The sequence below is a fragment of the Podarcis raffonei genome, chromosome 3, assembly GCF_027172205.1.
Source record: "Podarcis raffonei isolate rPodRaf1 chromosome 3, rPodRaf1.pri, whole genome shotgun sequence".
NCBI classification, from domain to species: domain Eukaryota; kingdom Metazoa; phylum Chordata; class Lepidosauria; order Squamata; family Lacertidae; genus Podarcis; species Podarcis raffonei.
In genome coordinates this window covers 92239074-92263564 of record NC_070604.1, presented here as the reverse complement: position 1 = coordinate 92263564, position 24491 = coordinate 92239074, and the positions used below count along the sequence as shown (strand labels likewise).

The 24491-nt window shown below is 45.6% G+C and overlaps 1 protein-coding gene across 1 annotated transcript in view; it reads left to right on the top strand.

Annotated features, from left to right (window-relative positions):
• Positions 1–1087: 1087 nt before the first annotated feature.
• The window catches only part of GALNT14 (polypeptide N-acetylgalactosaminyltransferase 14), a 254532-nt gene continuing 231128 nt past the window's right edge, over positions 1088–24491 (top strand). The window contains exon 1 of the mRNA XM_053383010.1: positions 1088–1872. Within this exon, the coding sequence (XP_053238985.1) occupies positions 1747–1872 (126 nt within the window). The 5' untranslated portion in view covers positions 1088–1746. The remainder of the gene's footprint in view (positions 1873–24491) is intronic.

Below are 24491 nucleotides of genomic sequence, written 5' to 3'. Positions count from 1 at the left end.
CTTACGGGAAGCACACTGCAAAACCTGGGCTCCTGCCATCTTCCTGTTTTATGCTAGGCCACCTCAATCATGGGAAACCTAGGAAGATTTTGTGCGCATTTTCCATGCAGCCTTTACCTGTGGGGGAGGAGGCCATGATGCGCATGTGAGAAGCAAAAGGCGGGATGTTTCTGCACACCTGTGAATACTGTGAATGCAGGGCAAGCAACAGAACAGGCTTTGTTTTTAATAGGATGTATGATCCCGGCCAACGTTCAAATCAGTTGCAAAGGATAGCTGTGGAAACCAAAAATGAAAGTGGGAGGAAAAATAAAAGGAAATGAAACAGGGCGACCGGAACATGCTTAGCCTAGTATGTTTACGCGGAAGTAAGTTTCACTCAATCGTCAAGTAACAGTGTGCCCAAGATTGAACAAGCGAATTCCTTAATCAACATGCTAACAAAAAGCTTTAGACTTCAGTCCTCTCCAAGTTTAGGGAATTCTTTGCAGTGCAAGGAGTACTGGAGGGACCAGTATCTTGGGAACTCTATGCTGCATGCTATACGGAACCTGTAAGAGTCACCAAATAATCAGACTGAGCAGCCCGCTTTGTTTTATAGCTCCTTTATTTTGTACTTACCTTTGGTGCGATTCCAGGGCTCTCTCTCGTGCGTTTGCTATTTACGCTTTGCAGCCTTGCCTTTTACAAAATTAATACAAATTGGCATTGCGTTTTCAAAAGAAGTGCTATGGGACTAAGGGTTGCGTAGGGGCAGCTGCAGCCTCAGGACTTGCCCCATCCCGCCAAGGCACAGGCGGAGAGCCCATTCCCACCGGCCCCCTCCGGCGGCGAGCCCGGCCATTCCTCGCCCAACCAACTCCGAAACGCTCCAAAGTTGCGGCGTGCGGCGCCTCCCTCCCCGCGCCGTCGGGCCGCGCTCGCCTTCGGCTCCGCCAGCCGCCAACTCCGCCCGCGGCCCGGAGCCAGCTGGGCGCCCGGCACTCCGGGGCGCCGCCGCCGCCGCGCTCCCGCCCCTCGCTTGCCTCCGATCCCCGCCGGAGCCTTTGCGGAGCCGCGGCGATCTCGGCCTCGCAGGGAGCCGCCGAGCAGAGCGAGCGCCGTGGCGGCAGCGACGTCTCCAAAGCGGCTTCCAAGCGGCTGGCGGGCAGGCTTGACCCGGGAGGGCGCCGAGCGCGCTGCCTGCGCGTCCGCAGGGGCGTCTCTGCGGGAGGTTGCTTTTTCGGGGGGCGCCCCTCCTATTCCCCAGGGCGGGGGCCGATCGGGAGGCAGCGGGAAGGCGAAGCGCTGGATCGGCTTAGGAGTCGGCGTCAAGCGGGCGCCTCCTCGTCCCCGCTCGTCTCCGGCGGATCCAGGCGGGGAAGGACGCCCTGCCTTGGAGAGCCACGACGCAGGGGCACCCAGGTGCGCCCGCTGCCGCTTCCCGGCGCGTCGCGATCCGGAGGAGGAGGACCCCCCGCTGCCTGTTTCTCCACCCCCGGCCCCTCCCACGCCGGCTTCCTCCTCCTCCTCCTCCTCGCCCCATGCAGGGAAGACGGCCCGGGACTCCCTTCGCCTCCTCCTACTGGAGGCGGGCTCGTTCGCCATGCCCCTAGCGGGGGTTCGCGGGGACTCATCCCGCCCGTAGTGGGAGGCAGGGTGCCGGTCGGCTCCACCCTCTCCCCGCCGCCTGGCTGCCTCGCGGAAAAGACGGAGAGGACTTTCCCCACGCGGCGTCTCCTCCTCCTCCTCTTCCTTCTGCTAACCATGCGACGGCTGAGCCGGAGGCTGGCTCTGTCTGTCTTGGGGATCTTGTGGATCGCGGCTCTGCTGCTCTTCTTCGGGACCAGGAAGAAGTTGGAAGTGGTGGGAGCCGAAGGGCAGACGCCGAAGGTAAGTTGGCGCTTCTCTCTCTCTCTGTGACTTCTTCGAGGGGAAGCGGCGGAAGGTGCGCGCGAGTCTGTTATTGGACGGAGACATGGCTAGGTTTGAAGTGTCTTTATGTAGGTGTGTGTGCAGAGCCAGGCTTTTTGGAGAGGTGGCTTCGAAGCTGGCCGGGAGCGAATGAAACATGCATGTACACGCGCCTACACACACACACACACACACACAGGCGCGCATTCTCTCTCTCTCTCTCTCTCTCTCTCTCTCTCTCTCACTCACTCACACACACACTCCATATGCGTTGGAAAGCGGCCAAGTTGTTTCGGTGCTGAGCGCCTCAGCCTTGCAAAGTCCACGTGGTGACAGACACCTGCTTGCCGGCCAGCGTCTTGCTCGAGTCGAGCTTGGGTTCCAACTTCTTTGCAACAGTTTCCCAATGAAAGAGGAAGAGGGCTCTCTAAGCCAAGTGTAAAAAGACTGAATGGAGGGAGGGAGGGAGGGAGGCAGACGAGGCAGTTCTTCAGAAAGCGACCGCTGATGACTTACTCTAGGCGGCTGTTACTGCCATCCTCTCCATCACCTCTAGAAACGGTGGCGATTTTTTTTAAAAAAATGTTTAGGTTCAAGGACATGGAAAGTGGAAGATGAATTCCACCTGTTTTCTTTTTTGCTTTTGCCAACTCACAAATCTAAATGTAGCCTTATGCGTAAAGACCATCCGGTTTGGTTTCTTGGCTCGCTTGGGCTGAGCAAAGATTGAAGCCAGCAATCCAAGGCAGGCACTCCGTTCCAAATTGGACCTCGAGTTATGCATCTGGCATCAGGAAAGGAGGAGATAAGGAGCGTTTAGGTTGGGTGGAAGCCAGAAACCTCATCCAAGAATGATGCGTCCTGCCCCTTGAAGTGCAGCACTTGTTTGGAGTGTATATGCAGGGGAGGTTGTATTCTCCCCTTCCTCTCAACTCCACCCCCCCCCCCAGCAAATGATGCTAAAGCCTTTTGAGTGTGGAATGGAGTTGCTTGTAAACTCTGATGCTTTGGGACAGGAGAAAAGCGGAGAGCCAGTTTTTAAACCAAATGAACGTTTAAGCAATGTAGATTTTACATTCAAATTTGCAGAAGTGGGAACAGCGGGAATGCAATTGTTAGTGCCATTTGTGAAAACGGTCTTAATGCGTTGAAAACGCTCCAGTTTAATATCACCTATTGCTGTCTTGGATGGTTAAATGAATGACGTTTAAATTGTGTCCCCACACCCTCCCCCCCCCCCATTTCCCAGATCTGTAATTTGAATTTAAAACTCAGACTGGCAAGAGTGTGCGTTTGATATTAAAATCATCGCTCTACCATTTTCTTTCCTGCAGCAAAAATGTTTACAAGGGATGCATTCCAAACTGTAGTATGTTTAGTATAAAAGTGTTTCACTTCCATTTTCAGTTCCACATTGACAGCATTCGCATAACATGAGATACAAATACTTTTTTGGGGTGGGATTCTCATAAGAAAACACTGTCACCTTAAAAAATGCTTCACAGCTTGGTCATGTACATGTTTACTGATAAGTGTTTGAATCCTATGCACACTCTCATGGGTCCTTATCTTTAATGTATCTCTTCAGGGATTTTTACTCTGTAGTGCAAACCCATTTAATCAAGTTACTCCTGATCGATGTCAGCCTAGATGGGGCTAGACAGTCTGCACTGAAGACATTTCTGCATTCTTTCTATGTCGTTCACATAATTTGAAGCACTTCTCAGATGTATTCTTACTAGCATATGGAACTTAAGCAAACTTTTCTCTGTTTCTGTGATGGCTAGAACTCACTAAGATTCTTCTGGCTGTTGTGTTCAGATCTGCGGCATATTTATTGATCATGATTTTATTGATCACGCATGTGGAGTGCAGTTTCAACTCATAAGCTGCATGTGCAGAGTTGGCCCAGTACAGATGGAGAACTTGTGGACCACAGATACTGTTGGACTCCAGTTCTTATCAGCCCCAGCCAGCATGTAGTCCAGCTCTATCTGGAAGGTTGCAGGTTGTCAACACCTGCTGTACAGTTACGCTACCTTTATGCCAAGCAAAATGCAGACAGCCTGTGGCCTCACAATCCAAGGCGTGATGGTGCAAGGTTTTCCCATCCTTCATCAGACCTACATTTTCAGATGACAAATAAAGCACTATTCTGAGGATGGGCTCATACATGTGTGTACAGCACAGCACAGCACTTGATTTCTCTTTGTTTGATTGTCGCATGGTTGATAAGGGTTAACAGAATGCGTGAACAGAGTCTGTTGAATAGCATTGCGGTGGCATAGGATGATATAGAAGTTTTATCTGCAGTGTCTGTGTTGGCACATTTGTACATGGAAGCCATCAATAGATGTTGGCAGCCATCAAGTGATGAGTGTATCTGCCCGAACTGCCCTGAGACGGGGAGAAATTTCCTTTATATCATCTTTGTTTGTCATTCCCCCTCCCTTTTTAAAATGAAAAAGTCTGCAAATTGCACTCGTTCTAATAACTTTTCACGGCGCAAAAATTGCTTTTTTTTTTGGTGCTGTCTGCCAAAGGTTACCCCATTTGTTCAGTTCTAAGGTTAATGATTGCCCAGTAAGGATTCACAGCAGTGGACAATTTTGTGTGTGCTGTATTCTTACATCAACTTACAGCTTGATTTAAAAAGAGAAAAAAATCAGTTAGTGAACAGAAAGCTCTGAATTTCTGTGCCTTCGGTGCAGTCTAAATGAGTAATAATAAAAGTGATGGGCAGTGTCTTAATCAGGATTTCCACTAATGTCAACGTCTGGGAATGTCCTGGGGAGGTAGCAGCAGAGCACTGCAAAATCTTTCCTCCTTGTCCCCTGCAGGAGGCATCACAGTTCCTTTTCCTTCACTCTTCCCCTTTCCTTGAGCAAATGTCAAACGGCTTGAATTCTGTCTGTCTTCACGAAAAAAGCAACAACACGGGCGCTCAAATCTTAAGGCTGCCTTTAAATCACAACAATGCATATAAGACCTGTCTTTTCATGATAATGCCTTCCTGTTTTGCAATGAACCAGCAGAACATGCAATGGAGGGAGATTCCTGAAATTTGGAACCCTGCTGAATCCAAATCTGAATCTGCACCTAAAAGATACGCTTTCAGCTTCGACCCTAAAGTCAAGGGTGGTAAACAAGACAGCTCATACCAACTCTTTCCTGGCGTAAACTTTGCCATAGAACTGTTAATTTCAGAACAAGCTGGAGTTGACATCACCATAATGAATGCCACATTTCTGTTAGATCACTCACTACTTCTTGCCAATTTCCTCTAATTGTTTTTTTTTAATTGTTACAGTTTGGTATTGGAAATAATACACCCACACACCTATGTATTTAAAAAGAAAAGTTTTCACACTTTACATTGCTTTTTTTCTTTTAGAGTGATTGGATGAAACAATGGCCATGTTTGGATGTAACACTCAAACAGTGGTTGATGCAAGTTGGATTTCAACAACCCATCTGTGATTTAAACTTTAGCGCTTTGTGAATGAGTCCAGCCCCTTCCTGGGATCTTGTGTTCCAGTTCCCCTCTCTTCCCCTCTGTGGCTAAGAGGAAATGTTCAGAAGCTTTACATTTTAGTTAACCATAGTTTCCTGTGCTGTCTGGGCCACTAAAATTGGTTTAACCCTAACGTTGGTTGGTTTCAGCAATGCATGGTTTGAACTAGGCTTGCTTTGAGATCAACGGTCATTCATATTAAATTATGGTTCATGGCGTGGATGACAAAAGAAGACATGGTTAACGAAAAGCAAAAAAATATAAATATATCCTGGCCATACAGCAGAGGAGGGGTATATGTTGTGTGTGTGTGTGTGTGTGTGTGTGTGTGGAGGTTAAGCTCATACAGGGTGCTCAGCAGTGGTTTAACATTACAACCATACCTTTATCTGACTGTCACATGACATGTAATCCATTTTAAAATGATGCATAAGTATCAGAATGTGTTTATTCAAGTGTGTTAATGTATCAATAACTTACGCTTTAATCCTCTATACCAGGGGTGGGGAACCTTTTGATCCTTATCAGATCTAGGCTGTTAATTGCCTGATGTCAGAATGTGCTTTGAAGTCACAAAGTTGGGATTTCAAAGCACCATGTATAGCTCAGGTATGGTGTGCAAGGAAGCTCCTCACAACAACAAAATTATAAATATTTTTCAGTTTCAGGGTGAGATGTAGTGATATTGGCAGCCATCTTGCAGTTTTACATTTGCATTTTTTTGGCGTCACATAGAAGACTGGCTTGTCATGCTCTATAACTAACATAGTTTGTGCCATATTTGATGTTATTGCCCCAAATTAATTTCAGTTGGCTGCGATTTTGTAATTTTCCCACTTCCGCCGCTAAAACACATTAGGGACAAGTTTAAGATCTAATATTATGTTGCCCTTAAAATTTCCACCAAATTGATTAAACAGGGGGAGTGCGAGGGCAAGTTGATGATGTGTCTGTCAAGTTGATAACTGGCTGTCTTGGCTGTCACAGTAGGTTTGAGGGTTAAAGCTGAAGTGTATTGCTTAGGTACAGAAATATTTGGATCCAGCTGATTGGAAAACATGGAAAAATGCTCAAGCAAGCAAATGACTCTCAAATTGCCTCAGCGCTTCTGACAAACCTTCCTCCCCTTCCCCGGAGCAAAATTCAGCTTTTCAGTTTGGAGAGAAGCACTTAGACGCTCTGAGAGATGCAGCCTTCTCCGTTCTGGCTAGAGCCAGTTAATTGACAGCCCGTCTGTGGTCAAAGAAGGACATGCCTGGTGTGGGAGAGGGTTTGCTGACAAGACTTCAAAGTGTTTTCATCCCTGAAGCTTGGAAGTTTTGTGCTGCTTTGCATTTGTGCCAAACCCATGAATGAATATGCTTAATGCCACTCATAGGGTTTTTTGTGTGCTTGAGGGGGGAATAAGGTTGGGCTTTTGAATGAGTCAGAGCAGTCGGTCCCGCCTTTACGCTAATTCGAGCTGCGGCCAACTTACCTGCACCTCCTTCCCACTTTTCTTCCAGGCAGAACATGACACACTCAGGGATTCTTTCATGTTACTATTTAAAGAAGCAAGGTTTCTCTCAGGAGTCTGTCTTGTCTCTGGGGAGAGAGGGGGAAAAACCCCCAACCTATACAAGCTGGTTTCAGCATCTGGTCACACTTCAGTGTGACGGAGGGACAGAATGCCAGAAAAGTTCGTGCAGATAGCAGCAGGTGTAAATTCTCAATGGCCAGAGTCTTTGGGGGGTAAGGGGCAGTTATTATGGTTCTAGGGCAGTTTTTCTTCTTTTTATAGGCTGTTTTTAATAAATGTTTAATAGACTATTGTATTTTAATATTCTCTTGGAAGCCGACCAGAGTGGCTGGGGAAACCTAGCCAGATGGGCGTGGTATAAATATTATTATTATTATTAGAATATACATAAACTCTGAAAAAACATATACCGGTATTACACAATGAAAAATGCAATTTTTGTTTAATAACAGCAGTCAGTGTCTCTTCCCCCAGCCCTGTCATGATCTTGTAACCGGTATTGAGACATTGCTTGCACTGCCCTAATTATTACTGCTTGAGATCATGAGTTTGGCAGGTCCAGAGGGAAAGAACAGTCTGAGAAACTGGCCTGTGATCCGGGTGTGTCCTGCCCAGTCCTGGATTATGAGGTGAGTTTAAAGAACTGCCCCACCTCTTTGGGAAACAGCCATCTGCCAGACCTCCCCTCCTCCTGAGGTGGTAGGTTTTTTTAAAAAATCACAGGAATCTTGTGGGATGAAGCCACAGAAAAGTATCTCCTTAACAAGTACCTCCCATGGGTAGTTAAAATAAGGTTCTGTAAAGCCAGTAGTGGAGGGAAGAGTTAATCCCCTAGTCCTGTTTGTTGTGATACTGATTCTGCTCAGTGAATCAGTGGCTATTTAACTTAACTGCTTATGTGCAGTTAACATAATTTATGGTTTTAGCCTCAGGAATGAGGAACACACATGAACAAGTAGACTGAATCAGTTCCTTGGCTCACTTTTTACCCGACCTAGTTCTCCCCACTGATATTTTCTTTATTCTTCTGACAAAGTGGGTGTGAGTTGAGTCAAGGAAAGGCATACTTAGTGCAGACCAGAGCACTAAGTCACCGCAAAGATTCTTCTTGGTTATCTTCTTGCTTTGGAGAAGAATAAGATCTTGGATAGTTTTCAGGTTTTTCCCCCTTCCTGTTTCAATCTCCAGTCTAATTGCAATAGCCTACCCACTCCATTCAGTACATCGGACTTCAGAATTTTAACTATGGCTCATGATTTTGCTTTATGTGAAAATCTTTCCCCTATCCCATGAAGGAGTGATATGATATATACAGGTTACTTGTTTTATGAATAATCCCAGGAATTTCATAGGGTGCAAACCTGTGTTGTTCTAATTGGTCAGCTAATGCAAACATGGCTATTTTTAAGGCTTTGAAAAACCGTGCATTTCTCGATAAATGTGTGGAATTTAATGCCCTTAAAGAAAATAGAAGCAAAGAAGGCATTAGATGAAATTGCCTTTAGCACCATAACAATCCCTCTGTGTAAATAGGGATATGCACTCTTCGAAATTACAAAATAAAACTCATGGGCGGGGGGGGGGGGAGCATGATATACTGAATTCTCCTTCAGATGAACCTTTCCCCTTTAGCACTTGCTGTAGAATTGATTCTTCATTTTACAGTCCTTTAGAACACCCACCGAACAGTTAGAGATTTAGTTTCCCCCTGATCTCCTTCTTCCTGTCGAACTCATTACAGGCCTGGTTCAGCAGTCCGTCAAATCAACGAGCTCTTTCTCCAAGAGATGGGAGATCAAGCCTTACTCATCTAAGATACATAGGCCATGTTGCTGTCAACTCCGTCAATCAGCATCCTTAAAATAGCTTCTCTTTCATTTGTCCAGAGTTTTCCATCAAAACAGTTTATCCCCCCGGAGATCAATAGAATCTATATTCCTAGCCTTGTTTTGTTTTTTTGAAAACGTGTTTGATCCTTGGCTTTGGAAACTTCCAGCAATCAATTTGAATTATGTGCTCCTTTTGACAATAGAGAATCTGGCCTTGTTTGGACGTAACACTAAACTATGGTCTGGTGCAGGGGTGGGGAACCTGTGATCTTCCAGAAGCTGCTGAAACCGCAGCTCCCCTTCTCCCTTACCATTGGCTATGTTGGCTGGGGCTGATGGGAGCTGGAGTATAGCAGCAATCGGATGGCACCAGGCTCCCTCACCCTGTCTTTTGTGAACGAGGCTCCCCTCATCCCTCTCTTCCTCCCCTGGGTCCACAAGAAGGAGTTTGGAGGGAGTTTCCCTTTTCACGGTAACTACAGTTTAGCATTATGCCATGCCATGATGAACTGTAGTTAAGTTGTCACTATGATTTGCTGTGGTTTCTATAACCAGCTTTTTTCAATAAACCAGAGTTGACCAGTGTCACAGTGTAGGGTTCAAATGTAGTGGTTAATTGAAAGCAGAAACAAAAGCATGTGATCTCCTCATGGCCATGCTAAGGAGGGGATGGGGAGAGTGCCTGAGCCCAAGGCTTCTTGCATCATAGTTCAGTATGCCGAATCATGGTGAGCATTATGACTCAACGAAACTATGATTTCATTCCAGTGAATTCTTGTTGGAGCATCCTGGTCAGATTTCTATTGGTATATTATGATTCATAAAGCTGCAAGAAATTAGGTTTGGCTTAAGACACAGTTTGGCAATAGGTGTTTGAAGTATTGGTCAGACAGGTTGGCCATTCAAAAGGTAACCGGCTAACATGGTTTTTCTGGCCTTTATTTAGGATGGTAGACACAGTGCAGGGAATAATAATTTATAATAATAATAATAATATATTATTTATACCCCACCCATCTGGGAAAAGGTTGTAACATTGATGATAAAGCTTATTATTATTATTTATTAAATTTGTATACTGCCCTTTATCTGTAGATCTCAGAGCGGTTCACAACATAAAAATACAAGTTAAAAAAGACAAAATACATAATAAAAACCAGAATACCCCCCATTTTATTATTATTATTTACTCATCTGAAACATATTTTGGTATTATCCAGGAATCAATTCAGTCTGAGTAAGTCTTCACACAAGCCAAAGGGTTTTCTTATAAGCACGTCCAATGTTGTTCTATCTGGCCTCAACCCCTAGTAATGGAGAGCACGTATTGCTCCTGCAGTTGGTTCTTACATGAATCCTCTTCCATCTCAAGTCCCATGAGAAGAAAGTGAGAGTGGGGATGTGCATGCTGTGTCTTCTGCCTCCCAGTGTTGACCCAGAGGAGGACTTTTGAAATGCACCTCTCCCAGTCACCCCATTCCAGGGAGAGTTCTCAGCACCTCCTTCCACACTGTCCCAGCCCGAGAATGTGACTCTGCCACCATCCATTGAGCTTGTGCAGCCTCTCCTCCTCCATCGCCATGCAGGAGCATGTGACTGCGGAGAAGGTGGCGAGGCCTTTAAATGTTGCAAGCAGGTGGAGTCAATGGCAGGGCAGGGTTTTCAATGACTCTGAGCATTTGCTGAGAAAAACATCACCCAGAGCTTAGCTAAGCAGAGCTCACTGGCCCTTGTTGTCAGGGGCTGGCTGAAGAGGAGTGGTGGGTGGCACCAGGTGGGGAACCCCCAAGGGAACCCCCAGAGGAGGAAGGCTTAGAGCCCGGGGATTGGTGGTAGGACACCGAGGAGAGGTCAGAGGTCAGAGGGAAAAGAGTAGGAGGAATGGTTGAATGCTGAAAAATATGCCATAGTAAATTTCTTACTCTTTTAAGGAGCTACAAAGCTCCTTGTTTCTGCTGCAAAACAGCTCCTCCTCTGCATATTCGCTGTTTGGTTGGGCTCCCTGTGCATTTCAGAACCCTGGAATGTCAGGGTTCCACATTGTGCGGAGAGCATACACCAGCCTTCCCCGACCTGGTGCCCTCAAGATATTTTGGATTGCAACTTCCATTATCCTTGACCGTTTGTCTGGGCTGATAGGCATTGTAGCCCAACACATCTGGAAGGGATAGGGTTGCAGAGGCCTACCTGAATAAAGAAATCCACCCTGCCTCACAAGTTCAGCTCCCAACAGGTGGAAAAAAGGGAAAGGTAAAGGACCCCTGACATTTAAGTCCAGTCGTGGATGACTCGGGGGTTGCGGTGGTCATCTTGCTTTACAGGCCGAGGGAGCTGGCATTTGTCCGCAGACAGCTTCTGGGTCATGTGGCCAGCATGACTAAGCCGCTTCTGATGAACCAGAGCAGCACATGGAAACGCCGTTTACCTTCCCACCGGAGCAGTACCTATTTATCTACTTTCACTTTGATGTGCTTTCAAGCTGCTAGGTTGGCAGGAGCTGGGACCGAGCTCACCCCGTCACAGGGATTCGAACCACCTACCTTCCGATCGGCAAGCTCTAGGCTTTCTGGGTCATGTGGCCAGCATGACTAAGCTGCTCTGGCGCAACGGAACACCGAAACCAGAGCAGCACACGGAAACAGCATTTACCTTCCTGCCAGAGCAGTACCTATTTATCTACTTGCATTTTTTTGGCATGCTTTCGAACTGCTAGGTTGGCAGGAGCTGGGACCAAGCAACGGAAGCTCACCCCTTCACGGGGATTCGAACCGCCAACCTTCTGATCGGCAAGCCCAAGAGGCTCAGTGGTTTAAACCACAGCGCAACAGGTGGAAGGCAGTGAAACTAGAGATGAGGAACCTGAGGGAAAGGCAAGGCCAGTGGGCTCATGCCTGCTCTTCACCGTTCCTGAGCTGCAGGAGAGGCTGTGTAGTTGAACAGGATTGTGGTCTTTATGAATTCTGCTTTGCCTTTCTGGAGAGCAAGGTTAGCAAAGGTTGCGTGCTTGGTTTTTATCCCAGGCTCACCTCTTCCCTCCTCTTAATCTAATCTCCAGGCCTTTCTTTAATCTCTCCTTCTGTCTCTCTTCCAATTACCTAATCCGCCATCTTCGCTGCTTTGCTCTTTTCGGTTTCACTCACCTGTTTTCTCTTCCCCGCCTCCACCCACTTGCCCTCTTTCCTTCCAGATCCTGCCTTCCGCTCAGGAGGTTTCCGTTACCCTTGCCGGGTGCTGCTGTGTAATGTCAAGAGCTGCTTCTAGGGGGCAGCAGGTCTTGGGTGGCTGCTGTGTGTATGGATGAGACCTTTCCACTTAGGGATCCCAGTCAATTGCATGCAGATATGAAATTGTCACGCAAGATGACTACCTAGATTCAGATGCTGACTGCAGGAGGAATTGCTTTCTGTTTTTGAGCCTTGCCATGGGGAAAGGCAGTAGCTCAGTGCTTTGCATGAAGAAGGTCTCAGGTTCAGTTCCTGGCCTCTCCAGGTAGGATGGAGAAGTTTGTCTGAAATCCTGGGAAGCCACTGTAAACAGTCAGTTTAAACAATATTGAGCTGGATAAACCAAGGATCTGACTTGGTATAAGTTAGCTTCCTCTGTTCCCCTAAGAGTTAAACATTGCAGGGAGTTGGACTAGGCGACTCTTCCATCTCGACAATTCTATGAATGCCCATATTTTTCCATGGCTCACAGAACTCTTCTGCACTCCCAGCCACCTGATGTGGACCTTGCTTAATTCCTGGATGCAGATGTGGATTTACACATGTTACGTTATTTTATTTTTCTAAAAAAGAATGTTTGACCAATGCCCTTTCTTTTGGGGCACTATTGGGACCTGTCTGCTAAGGGGAGAATGTTTTATGTACAAGCGGAAGGAAAACTTAGGAGGCAGTTGCTTGAAATGTCTTGTAGTGTTTAGCTTAATATGGCTGCACCATAAAATATGCTCTGCCTCCCTCTCCACTCAGCGTTCTAAGATTTGCTTAGGCCAGTTGTTTACTGAATAAATTCCCTAGCTTGACCAATGCTGTTGTCCAGACCATTATTGCTGCAGCCACAACAGATCGAATCCTAATTGTACGTATGGGGCATGTGGTCCAGTGTTGGCGTATTTTGGGAGGGTGGGTTGAGGGAATGAAGCCTTTGAGACCTGTCACGAAATGAGCCTACTGGAACGGCGTGGCCGTCTCCTCGTGTGGCGCCTGCACGTAATCAGGTGAGCCCATTAGCCTTCAAGGGATTAGCATGAAGTCAAATTAATCCTGTCTGCTGGATAGCTTATGAGGGACTGCAACCATATAACAAGTCTCTTTTTTTTTGGGTGAGCCAGATCAACTGGGCTCCCCCGTAATGTTCTGCTTTAGCTTTCATCTGCTGATTTCAAAGCAGTTTGTGAGCATTACATACTTTGAAACACTCTCCCCCCTCCCCTTCGAAAACACTCACTATTTTAGGAGCTGGAAGGAGCTGGAGGTTCACCAGGGCTAAGGAAGATTAGCGTTTCTCAAAGTGTCTGCAGCTATCGTTGACACAGAGAGCGGGGATTTTCTCTGCACCTCTGAAAAGCAAGCAATGGCTTGCTGGCCTAAGGCCTTGTTCACACATTACACGCTCTGTGCTGGGGAAAATACCCCTCCCCCGGCATCATATTTAGGTCATTCGTGTCAACACCATGCTCAGCATTTATCTGCCTAAGTAGTGAGCATGCAGAGAAGTGTTTGCAGAAACCTTGAAAATAAATGTGCCTATAAGGATGGCACGTCAAAGTTCACACATTACAGATAATGTCACTCAGCACTAGGACATGGGGATGTGTTCTGAAATCTCATTAGGAGCATAAAATCATGTATCTATTTTTCCACCCCCCCCTACTGTTTATTACATTTACATTTATTGAATGGTTCTCCTCCTCCTGTTGGAGGTAGGTTAGGCTGAGAGACCATGACTGGCCCAAGGTCACCCATTGAGCTTCATGGCTTCTTGGGGATTCGAACCCTGGTCTCCCAGGTTGTAGTCTGACACACTAACCACTTTGCCACCCTGGCTCCTGCAATGCTGCAATGGAATCCAGAAATCCTGACTGCTGCTTTGACTGCCCGAAGGACCGAAAGATAGTGCATTCTGTATATTCACGGGGAGTTTTGCTTCCTTCTCAGTTGCGGGGGAAAACAAAACACAGCAAAATTAGCAACTTAATTACATGGAGGAAATAATGATATGCCGGATTAATTACAAGTAAATTCCCAGATTAATTTGTTAGGAATACACGCAGTTGGCTCTGCAGGCAGCATTGAGCTGACAAATCCAATTCCCGGAGCCTAGGCTGTGGTTGTCACTGGTGGGTGGGTGTTAGCGGAAAAGAAAAAAAGAAAAATGGGGCAGAGGCCACAAACTGAGCTTGCCCTCGTGGGCAGCAGCACTTCTGATGCCTGTGGATTTAGACCATGTCTCTGACCTCAGGTTCATAGGCAATGAGGTCATATTTATAGCTGTTTGGCCAGACCACCTCCCACGCTGGTCTTTTGCTTTCGGAGTGAGGTGGTTGGTCAACAGGCAGGGAGGGAATATTTTTTTTTAAAACCTCACCTGTCCCTTGATGAACCACAGCTTGGTGGACATTAGTGGATGGGCATCTGCATGCACGTTCCATGGACCTATGTGAATGGGTAATACACATGACTAGTACCTGGACGGGCTTGTTAGTTGGTTTTTAGAGATCTGCAAGCCACGGTTCATTAGGGTACCAGGCCAGTTGTCTCCTTCAGTCCTGGGCCACATTCACACTGTAAATGTGTGTAAAACTATGATACTTCAAACAGTCATGGCTTCTACCAAGGAATTCTGGGAGCTGTATTTTGTTAGTGTTATGAAACCCCTATTTAAAAACCAACAAGTTGTCCTTCTTTCATTCTGTGGATGAGGTGCAGAGGCTCTTAAGGGTGGTGGTGATGATGATGATGATAATAATAATAATAATAATAATAATATAGTGGTCAACAACAATAGAAAATTTTGATTCTATGCTGCTTTTTTGGCCCAAAGGGGCCCAAAGCAGTAGGCCATAGCTCAAGAGGTAGGGTTGGATCCTGGTGTTTGGTTGGTGTCAGAATGGCTGTAGTTCAGTGGCAGAACACCTGTTCTACCTGCAGAAAGTCTCTGGTTCAGTCCCTGGAATTTCCATGAAGAGCCAGGAAATAACTCATGTTTGAAACCCTTGAGAGCTGCTGCCCATCATTGTACAGTTGTACGTCAGAAGTTGAATGAAATTTGTTCCGGAAGTCCGTTCAACTTCCAAAATGTTTGAAAACCAAAGTGTGGCTTCTGATTGGCTGCAGGAAGCTCCTGCAGCCAATTGGAAGCTGCGTAAGCTGCATTGGATGCTCGGGTTCCAAAGAATGTTTGCAAACCGGAACACTCACTTCCGGGTTTGTGGTGTTTGGGTGCCAAAATGTCTGAGTTCGGGATCCAAGGTACAACTGTAGATAATACTGAACCAGGTGGACTCAGTTGTGTGGTTCAGTGTAAGACACCTTTCTAGGTTCCTAAGCTGAAGGTACAGGGACTGAGGAAAAACAGAACAAAATAAGGACCCTTTTAATTTTGCAAATATTTGCTAAGGGAGAATTGCTTTGCTGTGGAATTTTAAAAAAGTGAATCTAAAGGAAGAAATGTGCTTGCCATGTCCTGTAGTTATTGTGTTAGCTCTACTAAAGATAAAAGAGGAATTGTCAATGTTAAAGAGTGCCTGGCAGATAAATGTTCATAGAGCTCTTTGAAAGCTGAAAAGGGCCTTTGGTGCTCACTACCAGAAACTGATTGCTGCCTGCGACCCCAAAAGCAGGAGGAAGCTGGAAGGATGCTCGCCTAAGGGCACCTGAAATTTCACCAGCAAGGAGGAGGTCCCACTGAATCTCCTGGCTCATTTTCTTAACATTGCCCCCTCCCACTCTACAATTTGTCAACCACCAGGACGTGTATCACGACTTGCTATAGGCTGATCAGCTTTTCCAGCTAGATGAAAACATATCTGCCTGTTTGTTTGTTTTTTAACCTATACTTTGTTTTTGTACTGTCTCTTGTTGTTGTTGTTTAGTTGTTTAATCGTGTCCAACTCTTTGTGACTCCATGGACCAGAGCACACCAGGCACTCCTGTCTTCCACTGCCTCCCGCAGTTTGGTCAAACTCATATTAGTAGCTTTGAGAACACTGTCCAACCATCTCGTCCTCTCTTGTCCCCTTCTCCTTGTGCCCTCCCTCTTTCCCAACATGAGGGTCTTTTCCAGGGAGTCTTCTCTTCGTACTGTCTCTTAAAGGTAAAGGGACCCTTGAGCATTAGGTCCAGTCGTGACCAACTCTGGGGTTGCGGCGCTCATCTCACTTTATTGGCCGAGGGAGCTGGCGTACAGCTTCCAGGTCATGTGGCCAGCATAACTAAGCTGCTTCTGGCGAACCAGAGCAGCGCACGGAAACGCCGTTTACCTTCCCACCGGAGCGGTACCTATTTATCTACTTGCACTTTGACGTGCTTTCGAACTGCTGGGTTGGCAGGACTGTCTCTTAAACCCCCCCCCATTAATTAGCTGGGACCTATTTATCTACTTGCACTGGCGTGCTTTCGAACTACTAGGTTGGCAGGAGCAGGGACTGAGAAACGGGAGCTCACCCCGTCACGGGGATTTGAACCGCTGACCTTGTGATCGGCAAGTCCTAGGCTCTGTGGTTTAACCCACAGCGCCACCCATCTACAAATCTATAATTCCATGATGGCAGCTGAAGTCCAACTCTGGATGGCCACACGTTCCCCACCCCCTGCCTTAACTGATAAGTGTTCTGGTTGCATTGAGGGGGGAGCAGTTTTCTACCATTTCAAAAGAACACTGAGCATTGATGGTGGAATATAAAAGAGCGTGATGGACTTTCTGCAGAGGAGATTTCCCACAGTTCTTTTGAAAAGACAGCTGTTCTAAGCCTCTTCTTTGGCCAACTGAAAAGTTAGCAGTGCCAAGGCAGAGCCTGGCCCAAGTTAGGCTGGCATGACCTGGCACAGATTTTACGAGCAACCAGGATTGGCCAGCAGCCCAACAGAGGCTACAACAAAATGGGGACAGGTCAGATTGTGTGTGGAATTTAATGCATGCTGTGCTGATTATGCGGAAAGGTTCTCTTCCCATTTTTGAATGCCTCTGTCCTGACCAAGGCTCCAATATGGTCTTTTAGATTCACCGATGAATACTTTGGAGATGTTTAATGTAGCAATGAAGGATCAAACCAGATGTGTGGGGCAACTGCATTTATATTGATGGAAGGGTTGTGATCTTCTCCTTCCATTAAAAGGCGCCCAAAGGGGGTCTCTGCTGATTTACTTCAATACTCTCCTCTTCTTTTACGTAGTTTTTCCTAAGCCTACCTCCAGTACTATGAGAGAGCCAGGTGGGGACAAAATGGAGCTACACAAAAAGACCAGTCAAGGAAATACATTATGTAGTGTAATTTCAAGCATTTTCTTAAGACATTACTGGTTAATATAGTCTCTCCACAGACAAATTTGAGTAGTTGGTGGCATGGGCATAGCCAGGATTTTTGCTGAGGGCGGGCAGGACTTTTGTTGGGGGGGCAGAACCGATGTGATTGGTCAGTGAGGTAAGTATTTCTATTGTTTTACTTGATCTAGGGGGGCAGCTGCTCCCCGACCCCCTTGGCTATGCCCATGGTTGGTGGTCAGAATAGTTATCTTCTTCCCGTACATGTGAAAAGAAAGGAGACCAGGTTTCACCAATGCAGATACTGACTGGAATAAAAAAAAAATTCCTCTTACATGATTTGTTGAAAGAGGAAAGTCTTCAAAAGACCCTAGAAGGACCCTAGAGGCAGTACCTGTCTGATATATAATGGGAAGGTTTTCCAAAGGGTGAGTGTTTCCCAGTAAACGGAAAACCCAACTTATGTCACTCCAAAAGAAGATATTGGAGTACTACTCCAAGGCATTTGCCAATGCAGAAGATGGTAGATAAAGGGACCCCAGACCATTAGGTCTAGTTGTGACCGAATCTGGGGTTGCGGCGCTCATCTCGCTTTATTGGCCGAGGGGGCCGGCGTACAGCTTCCGGGTCATGTGGCCATCATGATTAAGCCACTTCCGACGGACCAGAGCAGCACACGGAAACGCCGTTTACTTTCCCGCCAGAGTGGTACCTATTTATCTACTTGCACTTTGACGTGCTTTCGAACTGCTAGGTTGGCAGAATCAGGGACTGAACAACGGGAGCTCACCCTGTTGCGGGGATTTGAAACGCTGACCTTCTGATTGGCAAGTCCTAGGCTCTGTGGTTTAACCCACAGCGCCACCCGCGTCCCGATCAGTTGGGTACTTAAAAGATGAAGCAATCTTTTGAGTATCTTGGTTCCAAGTTGGATAGGACTGTTCTGTGTGCACTAGAACCAATATCTGGGAGTGGGTGGCGCTGTGGTCTAAACCACTGAGCCTCTTGGGCTTGCTGGTCAGCAGTTCGAATCCGCATGACAAGGTGAGCTCCCATGGCTCTGTTGCAGCTCCTGCCAACCTAGCAGTTTGAAGGCACACCAGTGCAAGTAGATAAATAGGTATTGCTGCAGTGGGAAGGTAAACAGCGTTTCCGTGCACTCTGGTTTCTGTCACAGTGTTCTGTTGTGCCCGAAGCTGTTTAGTCATGCTGGCTACATGCCCCAGAAAGCTGTCTGTAGACAAACGCTGGCTCACTCGGCCTAAAGTGAGATGAGCGCCGCAACGCCATAGTCGCCTTTGACTGGACTTAACCATCCAGGGGTCCTAAACCTTTTTTTTTTTTTTTAGTACCAATATCTCAAACTCCACCTGGTAGCTAATTGGTGTTAGTTTGGATAGCCAATCAACATTAGCGCATACAATACCAAAAACTGGGCAATGCACCAGCATCCATTGGATTCCAGTCAATATTTGATTTTGCTCAGTGGAATAGGGAGTAAAGCTTACACAATAAAAACCACAGATTCCTGATTGTAATTGAAATGAATCACTCAGTTTATTAATGTACAAAGCTTAATAGTATTGTTAAATGGCGCTATAAATGTAATAGAACTTATATATAGAAAATTGAATTTATAATACGACATAAGATAAAATATTTGAAAATGAAGCAACTTACACATATGATTAGACTTAAAGCGATTGGATATAATTTGCATATAAACTAAAAAGTAGCATTGGCTAAGCAATCAATCAAAGTAATTAACATAACTCCTAACTCACTCCCTCCCTCTAGTTGTGAAACAAATCTAAATTCCCATCAATACAAATTCATAGTTTTTAATGAAGCTGAGGCTCCAGTACTTTGGCCACCTCATGAGAAGAGAAGACTCCCTGGAGAAGACACTGATGCTGGGAAAGATGGAGGGCACAAGGAGAAGGGGGCGACAGAGGACGAGATGGTTGGATACTGTTTTCGAGGTTACCAGTATGAGTTTGACCAAACTGCGGGAAGTAGTGGAGGACAGAGGTGCCTGGCGTGCTCTGGTCCATGGGGTCACGAAGAGTCGGACACGACTAAACGACTAAACAACAACAACACCCTAGCCCTACAGGATTTCCGATGCATTTTATCAGATGCCTCCAGGATGCTCCTTTCTCCTGCAAGTCTGTCCCCCACCCCAAATTGGGAGAAATTGGTTCTCCTCAAAAGAAACTTGTGGCTCTTGTCCTCTGGCCTGTGGACAAAAAATGAAATAAAAAGCATCTCTCTCTCTCTCCATCTCTATCTCTCCCTGATTGCTTTTTCATGTCTGCAGACCTCATGGTTTCCTGCAAACAGCCATATTAAGAATGCATGGTGCTGATGGGCTTAAGTAGGTTTCTTGGAGGCTTCCTTGGCCTCTGAAGGAAAAAATACCATGACGCTAGGACCTTGAAACCAAGGCTTTCCTGATTATTGAATTATGCCTTTTAAGGGGCAGAGAATGTGTGTGGGATAGGGCCCCCTCCCAGCCCTCCCTGGCTATGGGCCTGCTCTGTCCTAGGATATCTGCTGATGAAGGATAGGCTAGAAATGTTTCGATTTCATAAACAAATACTCAAAAGTCATCCCCATTGAGTTTCAACCCAAGTCATCATGTATGGGATCTCAGTTTCATTGTGCTTCTGGTGGTCATGGGGAGGGACAATGAACTGCAGTGATGTTGGGGAGTCCACATCTACACTGACCAGCAATGGCTCTGGACAGGGAGGTTCCTCATCCTTACCTGGAGATGTCAGGGGTTGAACCCAGGACCTTTTGCACGAAAAGCACACCTTCTGCCCCTGAGCAGATACTATTCGCAGCACAAAGGTTTATGTAATAAAAGCAGAACTTGGCTGATAATCTTTTACTTATTTCCATTCCTGTAGTTTTCATAGCAACCAATCTTTCTCATAGACATTTAACACACATTAAGGCCAACGGCATGGGCTGCGAAAATTAATTTCTTAGCACATTAATTAATTGAGCTGCCTACCCAATATCAACATGACTCTGCTGGTTAATATGAGACCTGATCCTGCGTGTTTTCAAGTCAGTGGAAGTATTATTGTTTTTAATGAACCAACACATGAACATACTTCTCTTTCTTTTCTCACTGATAGGGTTGCCATATTTCAAGAAGTAAAAATTCGGACATAAAAGTTGCTGAGCTTTTCTTTACCTGATTGAGTCACCTGGGACCTTAAGGTGAAGGGCGGGTAATAAATTACAGAATCTGTCAATTTCTGTTTTTCATATTTCCAATCTTAAATTCATTTCTCCACTATTTCCACATCAGTTCACTTTTTTAAAAGTCCTCATGAAATTCACCAGCATTTTAGTGTGAAATTTCCTAATATACACACGCTTGCACACACTTTTGCCTAATACTCATTTTTTTTGCAGATTTATTTATTTATTACAACTTCCCCTGATGTAATAAATAATAATAAAATAATACATTTTTATTTATACCCCACCCTCCCAGGCCAGAGCCGGGCTCAGGGCAACTAACACCAGTAAAATTACAATTAAAAAACCCCAACCAATTTAAAATACAGGTTAAAATATAATTTAAAATGCAGCCTCATTTTAATAGTAGCCCATAGATCAAAACCATAAGGGGAGGAAAACATAAGGGTCAGACTGAGTCCAAACCAAAGGCCAGGCGGAAACAGCTCTGTCTTGCAGGCCCTGCGGAAAGACGTCAACTTCTGCAGGGCCCTAGTCTCTTGTGACAGAGCGTTCCACCAAGTTGGGGCCAGTACTGAAAAGGCCCTGGCCCTAGTTGAGACCAATCTAACCACTTTGTGACTTGGGACCTCCAACGTGTTGTCATTTGTGGACCTTAAGGTCCTCCGTGGGGCATACCAGGAGAGGCGGTCCTGTAGGTACGTGGTCCTAGGCCGTAATGCAGTTTTCACTGTTACATGCATTTTTTCTGCACACTGTACCCCAGCATGTTCTTTTTTGTACTTATTTGGCTGGAGAGTGGCATCTCAGAATTCACAGAATCACAAACTGAGGGAGGAAAGCTCTGCTTCAGTTCCTGCATAGTTTCAGAAAGTGTGAACTCAATACTGGCTCTACTGCATACCTAGAACAAAGTAATGATGTGTAGACAAGTCCAAGATAAGGAGGATAAGGCTACATGATGGCTGCATTCTACTTCCACAGTCGGAGGCAATATGCCTCTGGAGGCCAGTTGCTGGGACTCACACATGAAGAGAGTGCTGTTGCCCTCATGTCTTTTTGGGTTGGACTAGATTGACCATTGGCCTGATCCAACAGGCTCTGTTATTACGTTGTTATAAACTGTGGTTAGTCTTAACAACAGTTAGTGGGAATAAGCTGACTTCAAATAATAGATTGTGAAGCTGGCTTGTTTTCACTTAACAATAGTTCCGGTAAACCATGGTTTAGGGGTTTTGATGTAATTTAAAAAGGATGCTGAAACTTCCAATCTCCTCATAGCCATGCCAGTGAAGGAAGTGGGTGTGGGGATTGCACAAGCCTAAGGCTTGCTGCAGCTCATCCTTGTAAGGCTAAACCATGGTTAGCACTACATATGTGAAGCTGATCAGTTGTTGTTTTTTTAAAGTTGGTGTAAACTAAAAAAAATGTAACTCATGCACATCTCGGGAGCAGATATGTTGAGTACAAAGCTCTGTTTTCAGGCTGTGTCCATGAACATAACTGAACTGCAGGAATAGCCTTCCATGCCAGAGTCTGGTGTCCACCCCCTTTCCATTGCCAAATGATGTTGCTTCTGTGTAATACAAAATTCCATCAGTATTTAGCTATCCAGCTTGGTCAAGCAATTCTCAGTCTGCTGGGATCATGAAACACTCAAGACAAATCATGTACAGCCTGTATTACCCAGGTTGCTTAATTAATCTATTGACTGTGCCTCAGCTATCTCTCTGCAATATCTGAAAAACAATAGGCTATAAATGAATACGCAGTTAATTTTTCATTGGTAATTACAAGGAATGAATTTTACCCCCATTATGCTTCATTATTGCTCCATGTTGCAGCTGTGAGTGATAGAGGCATAAATATTGATTGAACAAGGCCAGTTTGCGTTAGGAAATGATGAGCATGGGGCGCTCAGGGACCTGACGTTGTGTTGTGCTTGTAAAAAAAGAAAAGAAAAGAAGAAAAGAAGGGAGGGCAGAAGGGAGCAGGTAGTTCAGATGCGGCCTTAGAAAGTTTAGCAGCAGCTGAAACTTTCTTTTATTTGGCACCCTCCAGATAAGTATGGGGAAGGTGGGTATTTTTTTGGAGTTGGGGGAGGTTGGTTTCCTACAAGGTTTACGTGTGGAGTCTCAAAAATCTCTCAGCTTGGCTCAGCTGCTGTTGCTGCTGGATTAAAATCGCATACATCCAAAATTACGACTGTAGGAAAGAAGGCAGCAAAGCTGTTTAAAAATTATGATTGTCAATGGTGCGAATTGTGGCGCTTTCCCCGTGTTCCATCTTATCTTTATCTGTACCGTGAGCCCGGGAAGAAGCTTAATAATGTGTCCGGGCTGCCCGCTGCGGTTTAAATCCTGTCAGGGCTCGCGAGCTGGTGCAGTACTTCAGGAGAAGATTTGTAAATGGGGCTTAGGCTAAAAAGGCTACTGAAAAAGCAATAATGTCAGGGGGACTGTGTGATGCCAGTCTTGGTGCATGACTTTCAAGGTTGTTTTGTTTTTAATCATGAGGAAAGAAACCTTCTCAATTTAATACACACACACAGAAAGAAAAATGTGAAATGTATTCCTATTTAGAGTCAGGGATAGCAGAGGTTAGTATGGATCCAGGAGATCTGGGTTCAAGTGTGCTTGTTGGTCAAGGGGTATGGTTTTTGCTTAGAGTGCAAGAGATTCTGGGTTAGCATCCCAGGAAAACCCTGCCCAGGGGTAGGGTGGATTTCAAAAACCGACTATACCTTTGTTACAGAGCACAAAGAGTGGGCACAAAGAGTGAATCAGGATCTATTGGCAGATCTGTGGCTGATTTGGAGTAGGTCAGCAAGGGGATTTTACTCCCAGTTGTTTACCAATGCTGGCAACAAAATGACTCCCCCCGGTCCATCTAAATTTGGCTGCTGAAATGAAGAAAGCTAACCAGGAACGGGCTTCTGTGTGAAAAGACCATGAGCTCAGTTCAATTCTGGTACAGAAAACAAATCTCTGGACTCAGCATGTGCTCTTCGGCACCTGGTTATTTTCATTCTATCCAATTGCTTTTTACGCCTGACTCTTGTTATTAGATCTTTGTGTTCTAGCGAAACAAAGTAGATCCAATAAACCTGAAGACTGTCCATTCCTGCTGCAGAACACTGCTTTGCACATAGAAAAAGTCTCAGGTTCAAACCTTGGCATGGCAAGGATACAGTCCCAGTGCCACCACAAACTAACTTGCTCACTGTAGGCCTGCCTGGCAACTGCGCTTCTCAGACGGGTAACTGCTGAGGGTTTATAGTGTGGCAGCACCAAATCTCTGGAATCATTTACCAGGCAAAATTTGGCAGGTACCTAACAAATAACATACCTAAATATAATATTTAAAGCACCTGCTGAAGACATTTTTGGTCTAGGAAGACTTTCCCTGAGGTGCAACCCAGTCATTCATGGAAGATCAATTTTATATCTGTTGAAATGGTTTCGTTGTTTTAAAAGTTTGTATGGATGGCTTTTATTGTTTTAGGGTTTTCTGAATTGATTTATTTTTTTCAAAGAGCCTATGTTTCTACGCTTTATTCTGTTCTTACCATGTACACCAGCAGATAGGCTATCTGCTGTCTATAAATTTGTCAAATAAATAAATAAGTGAACAATGCATGCTCAGGTATTAATAAATAAATAAGTGAACCATGCATGCTCAGGCGAATGTTGGTGACATTTGTGGGAGCCCCACTTCTGCCTGAGCTCCCCCTTCTGAGCCCTTTGGTGGCGACAGCTGAGGGTGGCATCTTTGTTTTCTCAAGATGCAGGTGTGGTAAGTTCTGGTTCTGGTGCATTGTGGGTAAAAAACAAACATGGCTGCTGCCACAAGAGAACACAGTGGCAGCCATAGCGTGTTTTCGGTTGTTGTTTTCTTACCAATAATGCACCAAAACCAGAACTTCCACTGCACATCATTTCTAGAATGCCCCTACAGATACCCAGGAGATAAGAGATAAGGCTGAGTTTGACTGACCGGTGGTCGGCCTCAGCCTCCCATGTTCAAAACTCTC